At 36.9% G+C, this 23,541-nt stretch overlaps 1 protein-coding gene across 1 annotated transcript in view; it reads right to left on the reverse strand.

Moving 5' to 3' along the window:
• Window positions 1-23,541, reverse strand: part of sorl1 (sortilin-related receptor, L(DLR class) A repeats containing) — a 61,846-nt gene that overhangs the window by 12,019 nt on the left and 26,286 nt on the right. Inside the window, exons 7-28 of the mRNA XM_079885089.1 lie at window positions 15,645-15,746; window positions 15,364-15,533; window positions 13,410-13,602; window positions 12,073-12,190; window positions 10,930-11,003; window positions 10,314-10,402; window positions 10,027-10,205; window positions 9,116-9,302; window positions 8,877-9,005; window positions 7,112-7,197; window positions 5,270-5,442; window positions 4,534-4,665; window positions 4,359-4,450; window positions 4,027-4,273; window positions 3,784-3,922; window positions 2,840-3,013; window positions 2,620-2,733; window positions 2,406-2,528; window positions 1,251-1,370; window positions 1,023-1,148; window positions 698-808; window positions 470-601 (exon numbers count right to left, since the gene is read on the reverse strand). Of these exons, the coding sequence (XP_079741215.1) occupies window positions 470-601; window positions 698-808; window positions 1,023-1,148; window positions 1,251-1,370; window positions 2,406-2,528; window positions 2,620-2,733; window positions 2,840-3,013; window positions 3,784-3,922; window positions 4,027-4,273; window positions 4,359-4,450; window positions 4,534-4,665; window positions 5,270-5,442; window positions 7,112-7,197; window positions 8,877-9,005; window positions 9,116-9,302; window positions 10,027-10,205; window positions 10,314-10,402; window positions 10,930-11,003; window positions 12,073-12,190; window positions 13,410-13,602; window positions 15,364-15,533; window positions 15,645-15,746 (3,010 nt within the window). The remainder of the gene's footprint in view (window positions 1-469; window positions 602-697; window positions 809-1,022; window positions 1,149-1,250; window positions 1,371-2,405; window positions 2,529-2,619; window positions 2,734-2,839; window positions 3,014-3,783; window positions 3,923-4,026; window positions 4,274-4,358; window positions 4,451-4,533; window positions 4,666-5,269; window positions 5,443-7,111; window positions 7,198-8,876; window positions 9,006-9,115; window positions 9,303-10,026; window positions 10,206-10,313; window positions 10,403-10,929; window positions 11,004-12,072; window positions 12,191-13,409; window positions 13,603-15,363; window positions 15,534-15,644; window positions 15,747-23,541) is intronic.

Below are 23,541 nucleotides of genomic sequence, written 5' to 3' on the forward strand. Positions count from 1 at the left end.
TTATACTGTTAAAAGATTTATATTTCAAATAAATGCTGTTCTTTTTAACTAACCATCAAAGCATCCCTGTTTCCACAAAAATATTAAGCAGAACAACTGTTTTAAACATTGATAATAATAAGACATGTTTTATGAGCACCAAATCAACATATTAGTATGACTTCTGAAGGATCATGTGACACTGAAGAGTAATGGCTTTGCCATCACAGGAATAAAATTACATTTTAAAATATATTAAAATAGGAAACAGTTATTTTAAATTGCAATAATAGGAATATCTTAAGCTATTTACACTTGGAGCATGATTAAATGCGTACATTATGAAATTTGTATTTATTAATATAATTAATTGCACTAACTTAACATGTTAAATGTAGAGTCTCAGTTAGAACACCAAGGACTTTTAGCTAATTCCTTCAGTGAACGGTTTATAATAATCACATATCAGTTAGCAAATTGTTGGACTCACGACAGCCAGCGTATGTTGCGTCCTCATCAGATCCATCAGCACAGTGTCGTGTACCGTCACACACCAGAGACTGGAACAGACACTGCGCTCGGTTTTTGCACACAAATTCCATATAGTGCGCACAGAGGGGACCTGAAGGAACAGACCCTTATTATTACCTTTATCTAGTTTCAATGACAACACAACATTAAAAAACAATTGCAATTAAATAAATAAGGAAGCACATACCGCAGTTTTGCTCATCAGCGCCCCCTGGACAGTCCTCCACACCATTGCAGTGAGCACTAGCGGGCAGGCAGGTGCCGTTAGCGCACAAGAACCCGCTGCACTTTTCACGCCCTGCCGGACAAAACCAATAGATGTCAAATTACACAGAATCATACATGAGACTTTACATGATACATGAGACTGCACGGACACTTATGTTATTTTTGGAGCTTGACAGAACATTTGATGTTCAAAAATGCACTGTCTTCCAAAAAAAAGAAAAAAAGAAAATCATATAGTTTACAATGAAACAGGGAAGGTGAGTACGGCAGTGTTTGTGACTGACCACACTGGGTAGGGTCCTCGTCTGAGCCGTCCTGGCAGTCATCATCTCCGTCACACACCCAGCGCTGAGGAATGCAGTGACCCGTGTGGCACTGGAAACTACTGCTCTCACATGTGTGGTGACCCACTTTATGAGACAGAAAGAGGAAAAGAAAAAACGTTAAGGATGTAGACGTGACATATTTCACTGCATATTTTATGCACCTGTGAGTAAATGAGTCTCTCTCACCAGTACAGTTGGCCTCATCTGACCAGTCCCTGCAATCGTTGTCCCCATCACAGCGCCATGCGTCCCGAATACACACGCCTCTTGCACAGGTGAACTCTCCCGGTCCACACTGGTGAGACTCTAAAAAGAAAGCAGATAAAATATGAGCGCTCCATCCAAGTTATTTTAACTAAACAAGATAAAACATACATATACAATATAGCTAAAAAAAGTCTCTCAATGATGTTTAGCATTGCAATGATTTTCAAGATATTATTAATATTGATGAATTTGCTCTGGAAATGTGTTGAGATTTGTTTTTTCAATCCAAGGAAGTCAAATCAAACTACGGAAGCCCTGAACCGCAATGTAAAAAAACATATTTCTACTCTATTTTGGAAAGGCTCTATTTTTTTTTTTATTACCAGAAGAATGATATTTTAATAATTTGTATTTATATTAATATAACAATTTATACTCATGAACAGCAATTTTATATAAAAAAAAACAATTCCCATTAACATACACCCCCACCTTCCCTGACCTTCAAGTGTTCACAAATTAATCTATTAATCAGATTTATTATTGTAAACAAACAGTTGACAAATAAATTAAACTAAAACAATTTTTGCTACTGAAGTTAAATTCATTTATTTATATATTATATTATTATATTATTTATATACTATTATAGTATGTATACATTTTTTGAATTAGCTTTTGTTTTTATATTTTCAGTTTTCATTTTAATTACTGTTTATGTATTAGTCGTTTTGTTTTTAGAAAAATGTTTCTATTTATTTTACATTTTTCTGTTTCAGTTTCAACTAAAAACATATTTCATTTCAATTAGTTGCCAAGGAAGCATTTCAATTTATTTATTAATAAAAATCGATTACGTATATTAAATTTTATTTCAGCTTTTTAAAGTTTTATTTGACAAAAACAACATTGATTCTGAGACACTATAAAAAAAAACGTATATCATAACGTTTTCATATTTGCAAGATGGGGCGTGATCTCTAAACTGGTCTGTAATGTGGTCTCTAAACTTAATGACCAATTACAAAGTGCAATAAAATATCGCGATACCACTTAATTTTATACCAACAGCAAAATCCTCTTAGATATATCTTGAATATTGGATACATCACCAAGCTCTAAACATACGCATACCACAATGCTCCTCGTCGCTGTTATCACCACAGTCATCCTCATGGTCGCACTTGAAGGCCAGTGGAATGCAGGAACCTGAGGCCACACAGCGGAACTGAACCGCAGGGTCACAGGAAGTGGAGGCTACAGAGAGAGAAAGACATGAAACTCAACATTCGTACATTAGTGTTGTTTTATATGAGACAGAGGTGGCGGGGCTGATGTCGTCACTCACGGCACCCCTGCTCATCACTCATGTCGCCGCAGTCGTTGTCACTGTCACACTTCCAGATGCTGCTGATGCACTTCCCATTAGCGCAGCGGTGCTGGTTCGGCAAGCAGGTGTGCTCTGATGGGCAGCAGACAGAAAAACATCAATAAAATACAAACTAACTTCATAAAAATGATTTATAACTTAGAGCTATTGATATCTGACACTTCTGTTTCTGTCAGACCTGTCTTAACGCATGTATTATTGTGGAGCTGGTATCCACTGGGACACTGACACTGAGGCTCTCCTGAGGGGAGGATGGTGCTGGAAACTCCGTCGGGACAAACACAGTGATGCTTGTTTCCAGGCTGGGGAAGACACAGAAGACTGCATGGCTGATCCACACAAGCATTCTGACCTACAGGGGAGAAACATTTTTTTTTTTTTTACTATTTTTATATTTTACATCAAAACAGAGTTCTGTGGCTTTTTGTGTCTGTTAGGTTTAAGGCCATCAAAGTTATAGTTTACTCCTAAAAACACTCCTGAAAAATAGGCCTGATATAGGACGCCACGGTTAATAATAATAATAATTTGTTACATTTATATAGCACTTTTCTGGGTACTTTTCTGGGTAGCGCTTTACATAGAAGGGGGGGGAATCTCCTCAACCACCACCAATGTGCAGCACCCACCTGGATGGTTGCGTTGTTTCTGCTGCATATTAGTTCATTTAGTTTTAGTTATTTTTGTACTTAAACTAAATGAAAATATAAATGTTGTCTTAATAAAATATGTTTTAAATATATGTTTTTTTATATATATATATATATAATTGAAATTTAGGTTTATTTCATTTTAAGTGATGAAAACTTTTATATGGTTTTGGTTTTAGTTTTAGTTAACGATAATAACCCTGTGTTCTTGTACACTAAAATTCAAGAACTACAATAAAAATCCCCCCGCCCAATTATAAATATCACTAAGGAATTTACTGGAATTTATATATTTCGAAATAAAAAAAATGTAAAAATGTTTTTATTTAGCATTCATCAACAATACAAGCTGACAAGTGTGGTTTTGTGTAGCTGTTATAGAAATTAAAGGCTACTTGCTATTACCCTTTCATGCCGTAATAATTAACATATTTTCCATATGTTTCAGGACTGTGTCTCCTTAAGAACTGACCTTTGTTCTTTCCCTTGTAGAAGATCTTGAGATCCATCACTCCTGTCAGTCTGCCCACTATCATCTCACTGTCTGGTGAGCCTGATTTAGGTGCTTTGAAGATTCCCATTCTAGACCAGTCATCCCAGTACAGGTCATTCTACACCAACAAAGACCAGTTCAACAATGAGTTTATGATTATCAAAGAAGGTTTGATAGAATACCAGTTGCAACATTCCCAGAAAGTGATAAGACTGGGCCTACCTTAAAAACAGCAATGGCATAAGGATGAGGCAGGCCCTCCATTACCACAGTGCGGTGGCCTCCATTAAAATCTGCTCTTTCAATGCGGTCTCCATATGCCTCTGTCCAGTACAGCCATGATTCATCTGCCGTTATGCCATTGGGCCAGCGAACTCCCTCGGACACGATGCAGGAGATGTTGGATCCGTCCATCCAGCTGCGGTAGACGCCCGCCGCGCGATCGCCCCAGTCTGTCCAAAACATCAGGCTAAGAGAGACAGCACATGCAGCTTAGTACTCAGGGAGCAAAAGGTCTTCTAAGGAAAACAAAGGGGATTATGGGAACACCGTACCTCTCTCCTGGCATGAGAGTCAGGGCTCGAGGCTGTTCCACCACTGAAGAGTTGACCAGAGTGCGTCTCAGGTCTCCATCAGAGTTGGACACCTGGACGAGAGAGAGTGTGAGGACGACTATATGAACGAATGTATGTAACTGATGTTGCTGTAGTTGTTTTAACATTTGATTACCTCGATTTTTTGAGCACCGGCATCCACCCAATACAGCAACCGGCTGATGGGGTCAAATGACAGCGCCTCCACGTTTTGTAGGTCCTTTTTGACAATCACTTCTTGTCCAGAGCTTCCATTCAAACACAATCTCTACACAAAAACATACAAAATGCATTGCTTTTAAAATTTCTCTAACATTTCTATTTCTCTAACATTTCTCTCTCTCTCTCTCTCTCTCTCTATATATATATAAATAAATAAATAAAGTTAAAAAAAATTTAAAAAAAATTGTATAAAATTAGGAAAAATATTTATTATTTGTTATGGACACCGACTGAAATGTTAATAGTTTGTATTATTTTGTATTTTATAATACAACATTACAATGTTAAACTATTTTGTCTTAATACATTAAAAATAAGACACTAAGTAAACATATTTTTAAATGCTTTAAATATTTATGATTTAGGCATCACAAAGTTATAATGCACAGCATGAAAAATGTATAAAATGTATAATCATTTTGTGATCTGCTATTTTACAGTTTAAAGTGTCAATAAATTGTAAGTGTTATTAAAGATTAACTTTAAGCAAAGGTCATCTAAATATAACAAATAGGGGAGATAGATGTGAACAACTGAACACCAATTAAATATACAATATCAGCCAACACAACAAATTCTCCAATATCAGTCAAAATAAACCAATATATGGCACCGATATATTGTGCATCCCTAAAAAGATGTTTATTCACCTGAATGGTGTCCAGCGAAATATCAGCCCAGTATAGGCAGTTCTTCTCATAATCAAAGTCCAGCGCCACCGCCTCATGGAGACCCGAGAGGGGGAGCGGCTGGTCTGTGCCTGTGGCCAGATCAAAGCGGTGGATGGAGTTCCTCACCGCATACAGGATAAACTCATTACTCTCTAAAAGAAGAAGAAGAAGAAAAAGAAGAAGGTAAGAGTGTTCAGTTAAGAGATTTCGTTGAGCATTTCATCTCTAAACCACTGGCACTAAAATGGAGTTGTTCCTTGCTAACACCCTCCACTCATCTGGGAAGACTTTCCATTTTCTATTTCATTGATAATCTTAAAAAAAATCTGATGGCACATCAGTCACATCACTTTCTTCTCCCACTGCTTCAGATTTGAGCTTTCTGAAAGGGTCCCTTATTTATTCCCAGCATCCTCTAGTCTGAGAGGCAAGCCAATCAACACAGCCACTGAAGCGTGGTCAAGTGGCTGAGCACCACAATGCCAGAGAAAAGAGGCAGTCTAGACAGTGACGGCTCTTGAACAGCTCGGTGGGAAGATGGGCTTTTGATTACACTACAGACAATCCTAACTCGATTTTTAAATCCCATCTTTAGGACTGACAGTCCACATTACTGTATGCAATGTGTTAACGGGATAGTTCACCCAAAAATGTTGTTTTCATTTATTAACCCTCATGTTGTTCCAAACCTGTATGAGTTTCTTTCTTCTGCTGAACACAAGAGAAGGTATTTTAAAGAACGTTGGTAACCAGACAGTTAACGGCACCCACTGTCTTCCATAGTATTTTTTTTCCTACTATGGAAGTCAATGCCGTCAAATGTCTGGTTACCAACGTTCTTTAAAATGTCTTCCATTTTAAAAATATTAAAAATTTCCATTTTTGGGTGAACTATCGCTTTAAATCTATGAGGTGCCAGAGTAATGACTAGGCATCATCTTGTGAGTAGCTTTCAATGCATCTGTCCATCATGACATCTCACTGCGTCATTACACATTTATGCATTTATTATGGACACACATTCAGGTACAGTTGTAGATATTACTGTGATTTGTATATGAAATGTCACATTGTGTGCTTACAGTAAACTACATTTCCAATGTATTTTTTATGTGTTTTTTGCTACCAAACAACTAAACGGAATTATTACAAAAAATTAGATCAAGAGAAAAAGTGAAGAGGTCTAACATTATTCTATATCTTGCATCTGGTTACTATGTCATAAATGAAAACAAACGACTACATAACACAGCATTTCGAAAAAGTCCACCAGTGAAAAACAAGATGTTTTAACTTCAAGATGGAAAAATCAAGATAAAGATATAAATCTCATTTAAATTTTGGTCAGTTTTGATGTTTTGGTTATTGCTGTGGTTGATATAAGTTAACAAGAACTAACAATGAAAACTACTTCTAAAACGTATAGTTAAGTCTTATCTTACCATGTATTTGTGGAAACGGTGATAAAAATGAGTTCTTTGATGAATAGAAAGTTCAAAACAACAGCATTTATTTGAAACAGAAATCTGTAACATTATAAATGTCTTTAATGTCGCTTTTGATCAATTGAATGCATCCTTGCCTAATACAAACTTTTAAAAGAAATCGTACAGACCATAAACTATTCATTTATTTATTCATTTACAATTTCATTTCTCTGACTTGATGTTTCTCTGTGAAGTTCTTTTTTATAAGTTTGAGGCCATGTTATGAACTGTGACTCAAGAACTTCCTGTTGCATCCCATAGGACTGTGTGGTGTTCCATAAAAAGAGCTCAGATAAGATGATTGTGTAAGCTGAGGAGGAGGTTCTTACTGTACCTCCCACAGGACAGGGCAGCATTTCTCCATCCAGCCGAGCTTCGACATCTCCCCCGCTGCAGCTGTCTCCAGACACCTTCCTGTACCTAAAGCGTCAGATCACACAACTTGACATCAGTGGAAATCATCTTCGAAATTAAAATTTTCTCTTCTTGAAGAATTTAGTTCAAAAAGTTGACACTAGGTGATGCTGTAATTACACATCAATTAATTTCCTTGCTTCCATATAAATTCACCTCTTGCTGTCTTGATGTTTAGGTAACATTTTGAGAAGTACCAATGTTCCAAGCTTATTAGAAAATGCTAATTCTTGTTTTTCCATGATTTTAACTGTTGGAAATTAAACAAATAACCACATAAATAGCAGTATTGATGGATTTTTGTGTGCATAAGAATCATTAAATATCTTTATCAGCACAGATCTCTGTTTTTATAAACATGCCCTTAAAGGGCAAGCGACGTTTTTAGAGTGGTCTCAAATGTGTTAAATAGATCTAGATTAAGTTCCACAGTGAAATACAAAAGATAAATAGCATAAACTGTCCTAAATGTTAAATAACAAAAATGGTTGAAAACAGATACAGTCCTAATATATCTGAGCGTCCCTAAATAATCGTAATTAACATTACTTCCCCAATTTCCCAGGAATCATTTTTAATAGTAATTAACCTCCTCCAGCTCACATCTCAACTGACTGAGCAAGAGATCTAAACTCCTCCAGCTAAATTCGGTTCATGTCCATGTTCTAAATAAATCCTCTCCTCTCGACTGCAGATAATGAGAGGAGAGATGCATGGTGACACAGCAGTGGCAGATCTAATAATGCTCCCGGGCTGCTGCTGATGGTGGCGGCGGCTAACAATCCGTATCCAGAAGGACACAGAGCCTATAATGAGGATTCACCCCTTTGGACTCTCTTTTGTTTTGCTGTTTTACAGCAATGAATCACAACAGATGTGGTTTGGCTTTATAGAGAGAAAAATGCTCTTTAAAGTGACCTCTACAATCTAATAATAATAATAGTAAGCTCGAAAAATATATATATATTGTAAGTATCCACCTAATTTAATATAACAAAACTACTGTTGATAATCAGCCAACTCATTTCAGAAGTTACATAAAATACATATAATAAAAAAATTTAGACAAAAAACAACAACCTGGTAGAAGTCTTATTTTGATGAGATAATATTTATCTGTGACAAGGTGGAAAAAACTAATTACATTCGCTCTGATTCAGTATTGTAAGATAATACAACATGAAAAGAGGTGAATATTTTTTAATTAGTGATACACTAACATTCAAAAGTTTGGGATCAGTAAGATATTTTAATGTTTTAGAAAAGTCCATTAAGTCCCTTATGCTTACCAAGGCTACAATTTACAAATTCCAATTGAAAAGAACTGTTTTCTGTTTTAATGTATTTTAAAATGTAATTTAATCTTGTAATGGCAAAGCTGAATTTTCAGCATCATTACTCCAGTCTTCAGTCTCACATGATCCTTCAGAAGTCATTCTAATATGCTGATATTTCTTATTATTATCAATGTTGTGCTGCTTAATATTTTTTTTTTTTTGCATTTATTTGAAATAGAGATCTTTTGCAACATTATAAAATGTCTAAACTAACTTTTGGTTTATTTAATGCATCCTTGCAGATTAAAATTATTAATAAATAAAAAAATCCTACTGACACCAAACTTTTGAAAGGTAGAGTACATAATCATAATGGTTGTTAGCAAAGATGGATAACCACATTCTCACCCTTTGCTGCGGCGGTAAGTTGTGCCCACCGGACAGGGAACTGGTGGGGCATACAGGTTTCCAGAAAACTCAGGATCAGGTATGCACACCTCGAGAGACAGATCCTCGCTCAGCTTAAACCCGTAGTCACTGGCAACAGAGAGAGATGAGCCAATAAAACAGAGAAAATTTATTGCGTATTCAGGTGAAGACAATGGCAACATGAGATAAACATAGACCGAGGGGGTCTCAGCTCATACCACTCGTAGTCCTGACGAGTGCAGGAGCAGTTGGACAGAGTGACGGGCCTGTCGAAGTCCTCGCCGTTGAAGCAGGTGGCGTGAGGAGAGCGGCGCTTGTACACCATCTCTCTGCCGAGCAGACAGCCGTTTCCTCTCTCGTCGGAGGGAGACCACCGTTTATAGTCGCCCTCCGAGCACGGCACACCTAAGCACACGTAACATCACATGTAGAACCACAAAAAGGAGTTTTGCCAAAACAAACTTTGAATGTTGGCTTGACAACCATTGACTGAAAATATAAAAATACTTCAATTTGAAGGTTATTTACTCTTGATACATTTGAAACACTTGAGGATCTATTCAGTAGTGTTGGATAATACTGCATATACAACATTGCAAGTGTGGTTGATTGGCTGTTAGGCAGTTGCTAGGGCATTCTGGGTGGTTGCAGGGGAGTTGCCCACTGTTTTTTGTGGTTGCTATACTGATGCAATGGTGTTCAGAGTGGCTCCTTAAAGGGATAGTTCACCCAAAAATCATTCACCCTGTTGTTGGTATAATGCTGTATGCCCTACTTTCTTTTATGGACCACAAAAGGATTTTTTTTTAATGGATCTTTCTGTGATACTTTTGCATCTTTTTTTAAAAGCTTGATGCTGGTCACTATTCACTGCCATTATATGGACGAGCACAAGCGGGACATTTTTTTAAAAACCCTTCTTTTGTGGCCCATTAAAGAAAGAAGGGCATTCGGCATTAGAACAACACCAGGGTGAATAAATGATGACTTAATTCTTTAAGAATTTTACTGTTTTTATAGAGTATTCAGGTTGGCTGATAGGGATTTTGCTAGATGTTGTGGGTAGTTACAAAGTGGTTGCTAGGGTGCTTTGGATGGTGCACCAGTCATGAGTGCATTGTTGTCTTACCAAGCACATCACTGGCGTTGACCTGCACAATGAGCCAGCTGTGTTTCTGGTCTGCATAAGAGCCGAAGACAGTGAAGATGGTGCTCTTCTCACCCGGTTCAGTCAGCAGTTGGTACACATATACATCCTGCTCGGAGAACTGGAACTCTTTCCAGGTTTCCCCCTCATTAGTACTGAATCTGAGCCAGCAAAAGACAAGACACAGCTATCAGTAACATCCTAAAGCCGGATAATACTCAGATTTTACTAAAAGAACAGTGACATTAGATCCTTAAATGCTAACTGACTTGAGTGTTCTGGTGGAGCCGCCCTGTGCGATAGCCATCAGGATCCCTCCGTGATCTCCCCAGGTGTAGAAATGAGGACCAGTCAGGGCCTAAAGAACACACATATCTGTTACATGGAACAACACACGCTGCTATGCTTTTCAAAAAGTCTGGGAATATAATAAGTGCTATTGTACTGGCAGCAGCGTTAAACATTTTTTTTAAGGGGGGACCAATGGCATTCTGGCTCAAATGGTGCCCTAGGTAAGATAATACATGACAGAAAAAGTTCTTAATGTAAGATAAGATAGTCTAGAGAAAGGGGGAATGGGTTCAAATACTGACTTAACATTTAAAAGCAACAAAAGTTAAACCAAAGTGTTGCAATATTAAAAGTAAGCAAAACAGAGGAAAAACCTCAAAGAGGAGAAATGAAAGTAAAATATACATAAATAAAATATTAAATAAATGCAAAAATACTGTCAAATCAGAGACATGAAAGTAAAATATATAAAATAAATAATTTATTAATTGAATTAATTACTCAATTAGATAATACTCTTAGATATTAGATAATAATACAGATTTTGGAAGTTCACGGAAAAAGGACCTAGTGTGTGATAAAACTAGTTCTCACCTCTCTCCATCTGACCCCTGCGCTGCTGGATACATACACATTGGGTTTATTGGCCAGATTTTTTCCCACAGAACCTGTACAGAAAAAAAAGTAGAGAGGAAAAAAGATGACAGTCAATATTTACACAGCATCTGGTGTCATATCTCACAGGCCGCAATTACAAATGATATCAGGTGACCAGCTGACAAAAGGACAGCGTTAAATACAAATGTAAATTAGGTATTTATGTGCTGTGATGTAAACTGAATGAGAAATGGTCACAAGCACATCTGACCACACCATAATGGTGTAGATGCTAATGCGTCCCTGTAAACAGTGAAAGACAGCCTACTCAAGATTCAGATCAAAATAGCAGGACATTAGCACAAACAAAGAGAAACAAACCCAGCATAAAACAAGAAATAAAGTGTTTCTGTCAGATGCTTCAGTCTTGCCACTGTGACAAGACGCCCAGACACGGATACTGGCTGTCACCTTCTCTCTTTTCGCAGCCCTGGAATCAGAACCCTAGTTGTCCTTTTCTCAAAGACATTGTCATTAATTAATTTGGGGTGTAATATACCTCATTTACATTCATCTACTTAAGAGATATGCAGCACTTAACTTTTTTTTTGTGCAATGAGAACAATGTTGAGGTGACGAGGCCGCTCTCGGCTGGCTAAGACGAGGAGTGCGAGGGTGTGTTTGTATGTGATAATTAGCCAGTGGGTGAAGTACAAATAATTATCACATCTGCGCTGGAGCGATAGCAGCCGAAACGGGCAGACATTTTCACAAGCCTCCTGTGCCTCTCATCTTCATGCATGCACATTATCTAATAATCATTTAATTAAAGGTCTGGCAGTGGCTGGCAGAAGGAGAGAGAGGAATGCAAGAGGGAGGAAGTGCCTTCCAAACTGTGCAAAGAGGGAAAAAATCAATGTTTTTTGCCAGGCATGAACTCAAGTAGTCGGGTTCATGCACTTGCTCCCTATCATTACAGTGTGTACCGCATTCTCTGAAGGGACCTATATGCACTCGGTTAATAAGAGCAGAGCAGAGCAGAGCAGCAAGAACAGGGACACTGTGGTGCTAGTATTTCCTCTTTCTTGCACATACGAGAGGTGTTTAACCACAAAGCAGAGAGGCGGTCATGTGGCCCACCTGTTGCCATGATGAGGCCAGGTGCAGACTCTTTAGACAGAATAGGGATCCTGCGCAGCTGAATATTCAGCAGCTGACTCCACCGTTGGGCCAAGTGCAGGGAACAGCCATTGTCCAACTGAGAGATGGAGAGGGGGGAGAGAGAGAAATAGTGAGTATGGTAATGCTAAAGATAAAGAGCACAAACAGCTCACCGCAAGCATTACAAAAAAATTCTACTTCCTGCTGCAATTGAAAAACTTGCTACTCTAACTCACTCTCTGCAAACACAAAACCACAGTGTCATAAACATGCTTGGCGTCGCGTATACAAGAAGCATGCAAAAAGAGGACATGGTGCGAATGAGCACAATTTAAAGGGTTTTATTTAAAATAATTTTTATGCAATTTTTTTTTTTGACAAAAGAACATACATATATATACACATACATATATATATTGTCTATATATATAGTGTATCTATGTATGTATGTATGTATGTATGTATGCATGCATGTATGTATGTGTATGTATATATATACACACACACACACACACATACATGCATACATACATACATACATACATAATATATATAGACAATATATATATGTATGTGTATATATATGTATGTTCTTTTGTCAAAAAAAAAAATTGCATAAAAATTATTTTAAATAAAACCCTTTAAATATAACCCTTTAAATAACCCTTTAAAATATATACACATATATATATATATATATCTATAGATATACATATAGATATACACACACACATATATATATATATATATATATATATATATATATATATATATTCTATAGATATACATATAGATATACACACACACATATATATATATATATATATATATATATATATATATATATATACATACATACACAAATTGACAATTGAACAAATGAAATGTCAAATTCATATATATACAAAACCAAAAATTTAAATGACTATATCAACCCGATATTTAATATCACATAATCACATATGCCAGCAATGATCAATCATGAATACATGAATATTTGTAACTGTGGCATTTTGGGTAGTGAATGGTCTGAATGGTCAGAGGGAAATCACAACTTGTGCTGAAGAGCAAATAGTGAGTTTCAGCAGCAAATCTGTATAGAAAGAGCGTCCACATAGGATGTGCTCTGATGTGCAGCCGAATGGGAGCTAAATTAAATGGATCAAATCACAGGGGTCACAAGGATCACACTTTTATATGTTGGACCATTATTAATAAATGAGAAAGCCGCAAAACAGTGAAATCCTCCTTGCTCTTGAGTACTTGGCTGATTTATCTAGTACCAAAGTAGCCAAAATGACCAACATCCCTAATACCTGGCAGTCAATGGTTCCTCCCAGGCTGTCGGCCTCAGGCGGCTGCAGAAGTTCCCAGGTTCCTCCTTTATCAAACGTGATGACTGATCGCATGTTGTCCTCGGTGACTGATCCATTGATCAGAGTGGCCACAAACACACCCCTAAGCCCCTCGACCCGGTGGAGATCTGCAAACGGCTCGTTGGCGAAGTACCTTTCAAATATACAAAAACAACAATTTAATGTGCCATGCCATTCATATCTGCCAAGAGAGGCGCTCTTTGAAAATGCCAATGGCACGCGAGCCAAGCGCATCTCATCTGCATTCCGCACTGCAGTAATTGCGTCTCTGCTCTCAGGCGGCCGTGCTGAGCTCAGTGGTTTGGCTGTGGGTGAGATCCCGCTCTGCCGCAGAGTAAAACAATAGCATGTCCTTGGGAAGCCGTGTAGGAATGATGGATTGCTTCTACTGACAGTGTGAGTGGAGGGACCGGTGGGCGAAGACATAGTTCTTGCATTATAGAGACGAGACCTCACTAACCTGCTTATGGGTTAAGATGTGCGGAGCCAAAAACAGATTTACAGCACCGATGAGGGGCCTTCACTAAACCGAGAAGAGTTCAAGTAAAGGTGACGAGACCAAGAGCTGCGTAAGACTGGGGCTTAATGTGAATTAATGAAGTGGAATGTGTTCCTGGCTAAACATGGTTGTTGGCTCTCAGGCCCTGTTTACACCTGGTGTTTTAATCCGTCTCTTTTGTCCATTATTGACCACTTCTGTCCTGATTACTTCTAGGGGATGGTCTATGGGCGGGTAAAAGTATGTGGGGGTTTTTCAGATCTTTCGATCTAATGGACAAATTAAGCTTGCGCAATTTACATATGAACGTGCCCGGAGAAGACAGAAAAACACATGGAGAGCAGCAGCTTTCGTTTCAGATCTGAAAGCCGCAAGACTACATCGAACGCAAAGAATACGTATTAGAAATCAGGAATGGTTAGAGAACACTGTGCTTGGTACATTTTTCCTCTTTAAACCAAACTTGGGTCTCCAGCCAACAAAGTTTAAATCCTGTCTGGCTAGCGTGCTTCCCATAATATTTACACATTAAGTCAGTAGGCGGAGAGTAGGCGTTCTTTTGTGGCTGTTCGAACGCATTTAGCCACTACAGTCCATAGTCAGATTGTACGGTTAGAGTGAAGTCAGATGGTCTTTTTTCTTTTCTTATTTTTGCAGTGACACTAAACGTAGAAAAACTTTAATGTAGCTGAAAGTCTTCAATATTAGCTATTTTGTTAAAAGTTTTAATTGTAATTATTTATTTAGCATTTTCATTTCAAATTTACTCTACCGTTCAAAACTGTGGGTCAGTATGAAGGAGTTATTACATTTAATTAGCAAGGATACATTAAATTGATTAAAAGTGACAGTAATTTTTTTTTGAATAATGTTACATGCATTTCAAATTCTTTTGATCTTACTACTCATCAAAAATATTAAGCAGCAGAATTTTTTTTTACCCCTGCAGCAAATCAGCATGTTTTAATTATTTCGGAAGGATCATGTGACACTGAAGATTAAAGTAATGATGCTAAAAATTCGGCTTTGCCATCAAAGGAATAAACTACATTTTAAAATATATTAACATGGAAAACAGTTATTTTAAATTCTAATAAGTTTTCACAATACCTTTTTTACTGTAATTTTGATCAAATAAATGCAGCCTTGTTGAGCATAAGAGACTTCGAACACATTTTTAAAAATGAGAACATAACCATTGACCTCTAAGGCAATACAAAGCATTTAGCATTTAGGAGTAGGGTTAGAAATATGATTGTTTAACAGAAATGTTGTTCCAGGACCAACAAACAAATGTCCTTCTTGGGTAAATCACAATAATGGTCACCTAGTCTGTGGACAAGCAGTGTTTAGCAGCTCAAACAAATGCACACACACTGTGATGTTCAACTGTACCTGATAAGTGTGTTGCTCCCAGAGCCATCAGGGCTGAAGTACAACACATTCTCTAGGGACAGAGAGAAGGACAGGCCCTGTGTGTCGGAGATGTACAGGTGCGTAACACTATTATTGTGGTTCACACACACGAACACCTGGTCCTCAGAAGCATCTGCTATGTAGTACTCCTGGCAGAGAGTGGAGAGCAGGGAATCGCATAAGACAGGTAAACAAACATGAAGCTTTAAAAGTCATGGCCACAAATCTACCTGAGACTAAACGAAGCTGACGGCACTCACCGTGATAGGGTGGCGGGTGTTAAACTGAGCTGCTCTCATTGGCTGCCGGTTGTAAGAAACCCACAGCTGGACAGACTGAGACTCATGGCTCCCAAACAACGTCTGTGGAAACACATTAACAATGAGATTAACCATCCCAAATGAAGATCACATATTACAATTTGTCAAATCAGAGATTGATCAATAACATATTTTATGGCCTATACTGAAACAGTTTATTTTAACATTTATATGTAATATTGATATCTAATGACACAATAACTATATGATCAATAAACTACAAAATAAGCATTTTTAATATTTTATTATTAATTTAATAACATTAACATACATTTCACTGAATAATTTATTATTATTTTTTAATATTCTCTATATTTATTCTAAATGTAATAATTGCTGTTTATAGTATTATATTTATGCAGAGATGTTTTGGTAACTGAATAAATTTTTAAATGTAATATTTAAAATGTATAATTGTAATATTTAACATTTAAAATGTAATATATAAAACTTAATATTAAATACAATTATTGAAGTTTTTTTAATTAAGATTTAATCATTAGAATGATTCAATTAAATAAATAAAAAAACTGAGTACACATCCAAACAAATGAAACTATTCAAGTGAATATCGTTAATCGGTCGAGTAGAAAAGTGTGAATATCTGCACGTTAAAAATTTGTTTTGGGTTAAACAGATTATCATTATATATCTAGTTCAAATGCAGCAACAAGGTGGTTTGTTTTCCAATGCTACACAAAACGGGGACGTGTTGCAATAAAATTTATTAAAATGAAACAGCAGAGAGTCATAAATATTTTATAAGGTAATCTAACACCATCAGCTACCAACCATATTCACTATAAACGAGGTCTGAATGGCAGACAATATTAGCATGGAGGGATATGCCCCATCAGCACTGTATTCACTAGGGTCCTGTACCTGATATCACTTAATAAGGACTACTGGGGATTTGTCAGTCACTCATTTGTACTTCTAAAACTGCTGGTTTTCCAAAGATAAAAGAGATGGAAAGCTGGTGTTAGCAGCACTAGTCTAGTCAGTGTCCCAGCAACCTAGATATGTCTCTGTCTAGCATTGTCTTAAATGAGCAATGCGTCATAAAGGGACGAGCACTATCACTCGTTCTTCCCATCTTGAAGTCTTTTCTTTCTCTTTCTCCCCTCAGGAAATCAAAGCTTCAATCAATTTTGAAGTTCAGACTGCTCAATCAGTCTTTCCCTTGTACTGTCACTGTAATCAAGCCATGGGGGAGTAAGAGTTACTTACATCAGCCACACAAACACAGAAAAATAAGCTGTAAATTACTCTCTATAATAAACATACATACAATTTGATTATATACAATCAAACAAAAGCTGAGACAAAAGATATGTCTGAAACCACTTAGTTAAAACCCCTCATTCAATATCCACTACATAGTGAATGAGTGAATTCAAAATGACAAAAAACTACTTAAAATCTGATCAGGCCATTCAGACTGAAACGCAATTTCAAAAACTGCTTCTTTAAAATTACCAGATTTCAAAGCAATTGTTTTCTTGCTGTGTAGACAAGAAGTCAAGAAGTAAACAAAGACGCCATTAGAGGTGATAAAGGCAGTAATCGGAATAAAAGCAAATTATATTGATTATATTGCAGCAGGGCCAAAATTGATCGCAAGATGGAAGCAGCAACGGGTAAACACAAGGCCAGGGATTTACTGGGTCAGTGTAAGAACAACAGGATGTCAGATAAAAGTGTATTTATAAGCACCATCATCCTGAATAACAAGTTTAACCACTTCCTTGTTTAAAGGCGCAAAGGCTCAGTGTTTTCCTTCTCAGCTCTCCGCACTGCCTCGTTTTTAGTCACACCATTCATGGTATTGATTTATCTCGCTGTTAACGGCTGTCTCCAGGAACAGACTGCAGTGTTGTGGAAGGAGCCAAAACACAATCTGGCATTAGAGAGCAAAGGAGAGGGAGATCTCTTGAAAACAGACGTGTTGCCGGGAGAGCTTAAGAGAGCAAAGTGTGTGATAACACAACAATCAAATCACAAAGCTGCAACAACCAGATCAAGATGCCAATACTTGGACACAGTACCATAATACCATGTTATAGTGTAACCAATACATTACATACATACTGGTTTAAAAAAATGATTGATTAGCTTATAAATTACTGATTATTTTATATAAAAAGATTTAAACAAACATGAAATAATAAAAATGATATGTAGTATACTTTGGCTATATATGAAAATACATAATTTATTATATACACACTATACAATTTATTATATATTAAAAAATTCTAGCCGATTAAATATTTGAGGTTTTAGAGTAAAATTATACAATTATATTTGCCATTAAAATTTTAACTTCCATTTCCATTGGTCTTCAACTTTGGAAGTCTGGAAATCACACATTTAAAACTATCTGAATCTTATTATTATACTTATATAAAATATTATGGTATTTTTAGGAAAACATTGTAAATAAGACATGGAAATTTTAACGGTAATTATAATTTTGTCTAGTTTTACTCACCTCTATAAATACATAATATAATATAATATAATATAATATAATATAATATAATATAATATAATATAATATAATATAATATAATATAATATAATATAATACATTTATTTAAAAAAAAAACACCACATCATACTGCCACAATTTAAGCAAATTATATGCAAATAATGCAAATAATTGTATTTCGATAGCATCATAACTGCCACCTTCCAGGAAGGTGCAGAGTTGCTACACAGGTGGATGCACCGTGTTTTTGTGTGATTGAGCTGTTAACCAATCCTGTCAGGTGGTCAGAGGTCAGAAATTTTCCCTCAAATTTCCATTTGCATCTGACACTTAGATCCAACCTCCAATTTTAGCTCTTACAGAATCATTAGGCATTTACAGGCAGTTATCCACAAACAGCTCCTCTGAGAAAACTGTCATCTCTCATTCTGCTGCCATGCCATTGCCATCCAAGTGTCCCTGACTACAAACTTGACAGCAAAAATTCGTCTATAAAAGCCTTCTATTCTTACATGGCAACATGAATGGAATAGTTTCTGGCACGTCCGGCCCAATGGATATTTGGCTTTGGAGTCACTTTGCCTTCTTTGTGGAGAAAGCATTTATCTCTGGAACAACAGCCGTACTGTGCTGGCAGTCCCTCTCATCGCTAAACTGGGAGAGAGATCAGACTTTCAAGCATGAGTGAGAATGTGTAGATGCAGCAATGTTGAAGAACACAGTGTGGGAAGTTCTGCATTCTATAGTGTCACAGCAAAAAGTAAACAATATTTTGTCCAAGTTGTGAGTTTGCAGTCTGCAATTAAAAGATAATCTAAACAATAAAACTTGCTATTACGTTGTATTTGCTGGCAGCATGCAAAAACAGATAGGCAGTGCAAAGAATAAATTACTATTTTGAGTCGGTTCTTTTAATGAATCAGTCAAACCAATTTACAAACTTTGGGTTTGGTTGTTTAGCATAGCTAAATTTATCCCTTCCTGTATTACACCATTAGTCCTCATTTGAAGCAGTCTAATTGAACCCATCAAAACGGTTATCAAACCGACATCTGATTCACTTACTGACAGGATGTTTATGGAAACGTGTGGTTAAAGATTCTACATTCATAAGAGTTTTGTTATGAATGGTATTTTAATTAAACGCATTAAACTGAGACCACTTTAATGCCTACTGACACGCCAAGATCGTGTTTAAAATCTCTTCCCATCCTTCTCCCATGAGCATCTTTCTTTATCAAAGTTCAGATTACACCCTGAAACCAGGTTATAGCTAAAGCAGCTTGCAGGGCTACAGGGAGGTGAGGATGTGAGAAGAGAAAAGACTTAATTATTATTAAAGATTTCTATGACATTATGGATAAATCCCTCAGATGAGAGGACCTTGGTTTCCACGGCTTTAATTAGTCTTAGAAGCTTCTCACTGCCAAAGGCTCTTGTGATATTCATTATGGTAATCCTATTAGCCAAGCTGCAGATAGAGGGACTCAACACAATGAGAGCAAAAGAGTGAGTCAGAAAGAGACAGTGACGGAAAGAGAAGAGGGTAAAAGACTGAAAAAAGGGAGAAAAAGACTGACATCAATGTCGTCCGACTGGCAAGACTGGATATGGTCCAAAACCTAGTGAACGGCCTCACTGCCTAGTATCTACATAAACAGCATCCTAACTAACATGGCAATTTAGAACGTTACACAAGCAGCAACTCACAACTGATTCAAATAGTTTCGTGTTAGCGAGTTTAGTGTTAGCATGTCGCTAAGCTAACAAAATGATAATCTAATTCGATACAAAAATATACATACAACACACAAACATTGGGTAAAATAATCAGTTTTTAACTATATCAATCTTTATCAACACTTGATTGATGATTGAATATATATATATATATATATATATATATATATATATATATACACACACACACACACACACACACACACACATTTCTTCCTCTTTTTCTGCCAGAGATTTTTCATCTTAAAGGGATAGTTCGCCCAAAAATGAAAATTCTGTCATCAATTACTCACCCTCATGTCTTTCCAAACCCGTGAGACTTTCATTCATCATCGGAACACAAATGAAGATTTTTTTGATGAAATCTGAGAGCTTTCCGTTCCTCCATTGACAGCTACGCAACTGAAACTTTGGCGCTTCACAAAGAGATCGTAAAATTAATCCATATGAATTGAGCGGTTTAGTCCAAATTTTCAGAAGAGACTTGATTGCTTTATATGATGAACAGACTGAATTTAGTCTTTTATTCACATTTAAACATTCATCAACTCACACATCAGTTGTGGTAAATGGAAGCTCAAGCATGTTCGCTTGATGTGAGAGAACCAATGAGGTTCATTCTCTTGTGTTATGCAGCACGTTTGACCTTGTGCAAGAACCAATGAGGTTCAGAAAATTTGGACTAAACCACTCAATTCATATGAATTAGTTTTGCATGAACTTTTCGAAACATCAAAGTTTGTTGCATAGCTGTCTATGGGGGACAGAAATCTCTCAGATTTCATCAAAAAGATATTAAAGTCTTACGGTTTTGGAATGACATGAGGGTGAGTAATTAATGACAGAATTTAAATTTTTGGGTGAACTAACCCTTAAACCAATTAGACCCAACAAACCGGCTTAGACTAATTTAAGCTGTTTTTTTCCAGCAGGGGCAGCTTGTGATGTCTTAAAATGCTGTCTCTGTAGGCAGCTCTTCTAAGTATTGAAAGAAAGTGTTTGTTCTGTAAGTGAGCGAGCGAGAGACTGAAAGAGAGAGGGGGTTGCTCTAGGGGTACGTCTGGCCAGCAGGGTCAGGGCCAGGCCACACACAGGCATCAACAAGCCAAGGCTCTTAACAAGCCTGTCACTTTCTCTCTCCTCAAGAGTAGAGATATTTACAACTTGCCCAGCCAGACAAATTCCAAAGAGCTGTTGCTCTGGCCTATTTACTATTTGTCTGTCTTGTCATAAACCTCCTTAGGATAATTTTGTTTAATGCGCTATGTGGACAACCAACGAGCACTGCAAAGAGTTGAATGGTCTGACCATGAAAACCACTAATTATCCTGTTGTAAATCCATCCACTCAGAAAGTGAAATATCCAAATCCGTTAAAATATTAAACTGAAATGTGGCTCACCAAAACACAGGGAGCAAACTTCCCACAGCCCTTTGTGGAAAATTCAGAAGAAAAAAAAAAATTCGCTCAGAAAGCGGGTGTATATTGCTCCTTTCGTATTTTCGTCTCGCGTCAGATGGCCTTTGGACAGTTTAGCCTAAAATTTTAATTCTGTCAATTTACTCACCATCATGCTGTTCCAAACCAAACTTTTAGATTTTATACTTTGGACAAAAACAGTTCTTCTGTTTTCCAAGTCTTCTTCTGTGTTCCAAGGCAGAAGGAAAGTCATATAGGTTTGGAAGGACATGAGGGTAGGTAAATGATGACAGAATTGTCATTGATGCATTTGACATCCCTTTACTTCAACTAAACAAGAACAATGGGAGCAATTATAAAACTCTTTCGGTGCCGTTAGTATGGCGCAGTGTTGAAGACGGGACCATATGGCGGCACTGGGCAGCAAAACGCATACAAGTGGTGCATGAGTGGTTAGAAGCACCCGAGGGAAACCTAGCCACAACTTCATTAACGGAACATAGATCAGAGCTGTCAGGCAGGCAAGCCGTCCAGGGCCGCGGTTGTGCCATCCGCGGAGCAATGCTCATAAACAGCCCTTAAAACTCCCACGGAGTCTCTGGCTTTCTGAGGCCGCAGATAAATTACACATTTCTTTCCAATTTAATGGGTGACTTGGGTCTGCTTCTGCTTTACGCAACCTGGCAGTGCCATGTGTGACCTGACAGATGCCTCATCCAGTTCTGGGCAGTCATACGTTTGCTGTGGGATGAGGTTAGTGAGATGCCAGCTGATGTGGGGTGGAAATGATTAACCACTGAATATACTCAAGGGTGAGCGCTACACTGAAATATAACACTAGCTGCGGTCAGCATAGACATGAGGTCTAGACAATCATTGTTTCAGAAACCAGGAACTATGCAAAACTTTATGGAGGCATATTAACTGAAAACAAATACTTTAAGCTGTATTGTGTTCCCATCTTGGATGTGATGCTAATAAGAGTTTGACATACAGCTTTTACACGGTTTAGTGTTTCTATGACTGATGACCTGTGTTGCAGGGCTGGACTTACAATACAAAAAAACACCACAATACATTGTTTCTGCTCATGACAAATTCTGAAATAATGCTAGAGTTTAGAGCTAAATTACAAAAATAAATAAATAGTCCAGAGAGAGTGAATCTGCAGGATTCACATTTTCAGAGTTTCTGCTTGTTTAGATGACATTCTTAATTCATAGATCTGCAAGGAATTATATAAACGCACAAATAAAAATTAAACAAGGTACATGGTTTTAAAGTTCCAATGAATAGAGTGTTGCAGGGTTGATGCATTTTTGTAGGAAATCCTAGAAGTTACTGTAGCATCACCCTAGGTTCCTTCGGCAAAAAGCCAAAAGGATTTTTCCGTTGACCACTGGACTATTGCAGAAAATAATCTCTTTTACCAACAAAAGTTTATGCTTCTAACATGGTTTGTTCATAAAGATCATCTTCACCATCAAAGAAAGTTTTTATGAATTTTGAAGTCTAACAATAGGAAGAAGTGAAAAGATATAAACAATCTACACCACGGTTGCATGACTTCAACGTCACCACCTTTACTTTTCCCACTACTCTTTTAAACTTTATAATCTTTAAATTAGAACGTCTGAGTTAGAATAGTTTACAAGAGTGCAGTTATAATCACAATGAGGCTGTAAAAGTGGACTAGCGAGTAGAAGAGTGATGACTTTTAATTTCCCTGACAACCTCAATAGTCCCATTTAGCCACTTGTTAGCAACTGCCTTTTCAAGACACAGTATAAAACATGAAAATATCTTGAGCTTATGTTAACCACAGACACTAATTTTCAATTTGAGCGATTTACAAACCAATTAAAAAAAACAAAACATGGACTTCAGGACAAAGGAACTGAAAGAGCAAAAAAAGTTGAAGGTTTTAGGACTCATTCCTGTAGCACTCTATATACAAAATATGATTGCAGTTTGATGTTACCATGCTGCTAATAGAAGTATAAAATATATAGCACATGCAACTTAATCCCTTTTTAATTACACTGAACTATTTTTATCTATTAGTTGCAGTATTGAATTAAATACACGTGTATATATATATATATATATATATATATATATATATATATATATATAAAAAATCTCTTGTTCTCTTGTCCGCCTTGTATTTATTCTTTCATTGAG

The sequence above is a fragment of the Squalius cephalus genome, assembly GCF_949319135.1.
Source record: "Squalius cephalus genome assembly, chromosome: 11".
In the NCBI taxonomy this organism is placed as follows: Eukaryota; Metazoa; Chordata; class Actinopteri; order Cypriniformes; family Leuciscidae; genus Squalius; species Squalius cephalus.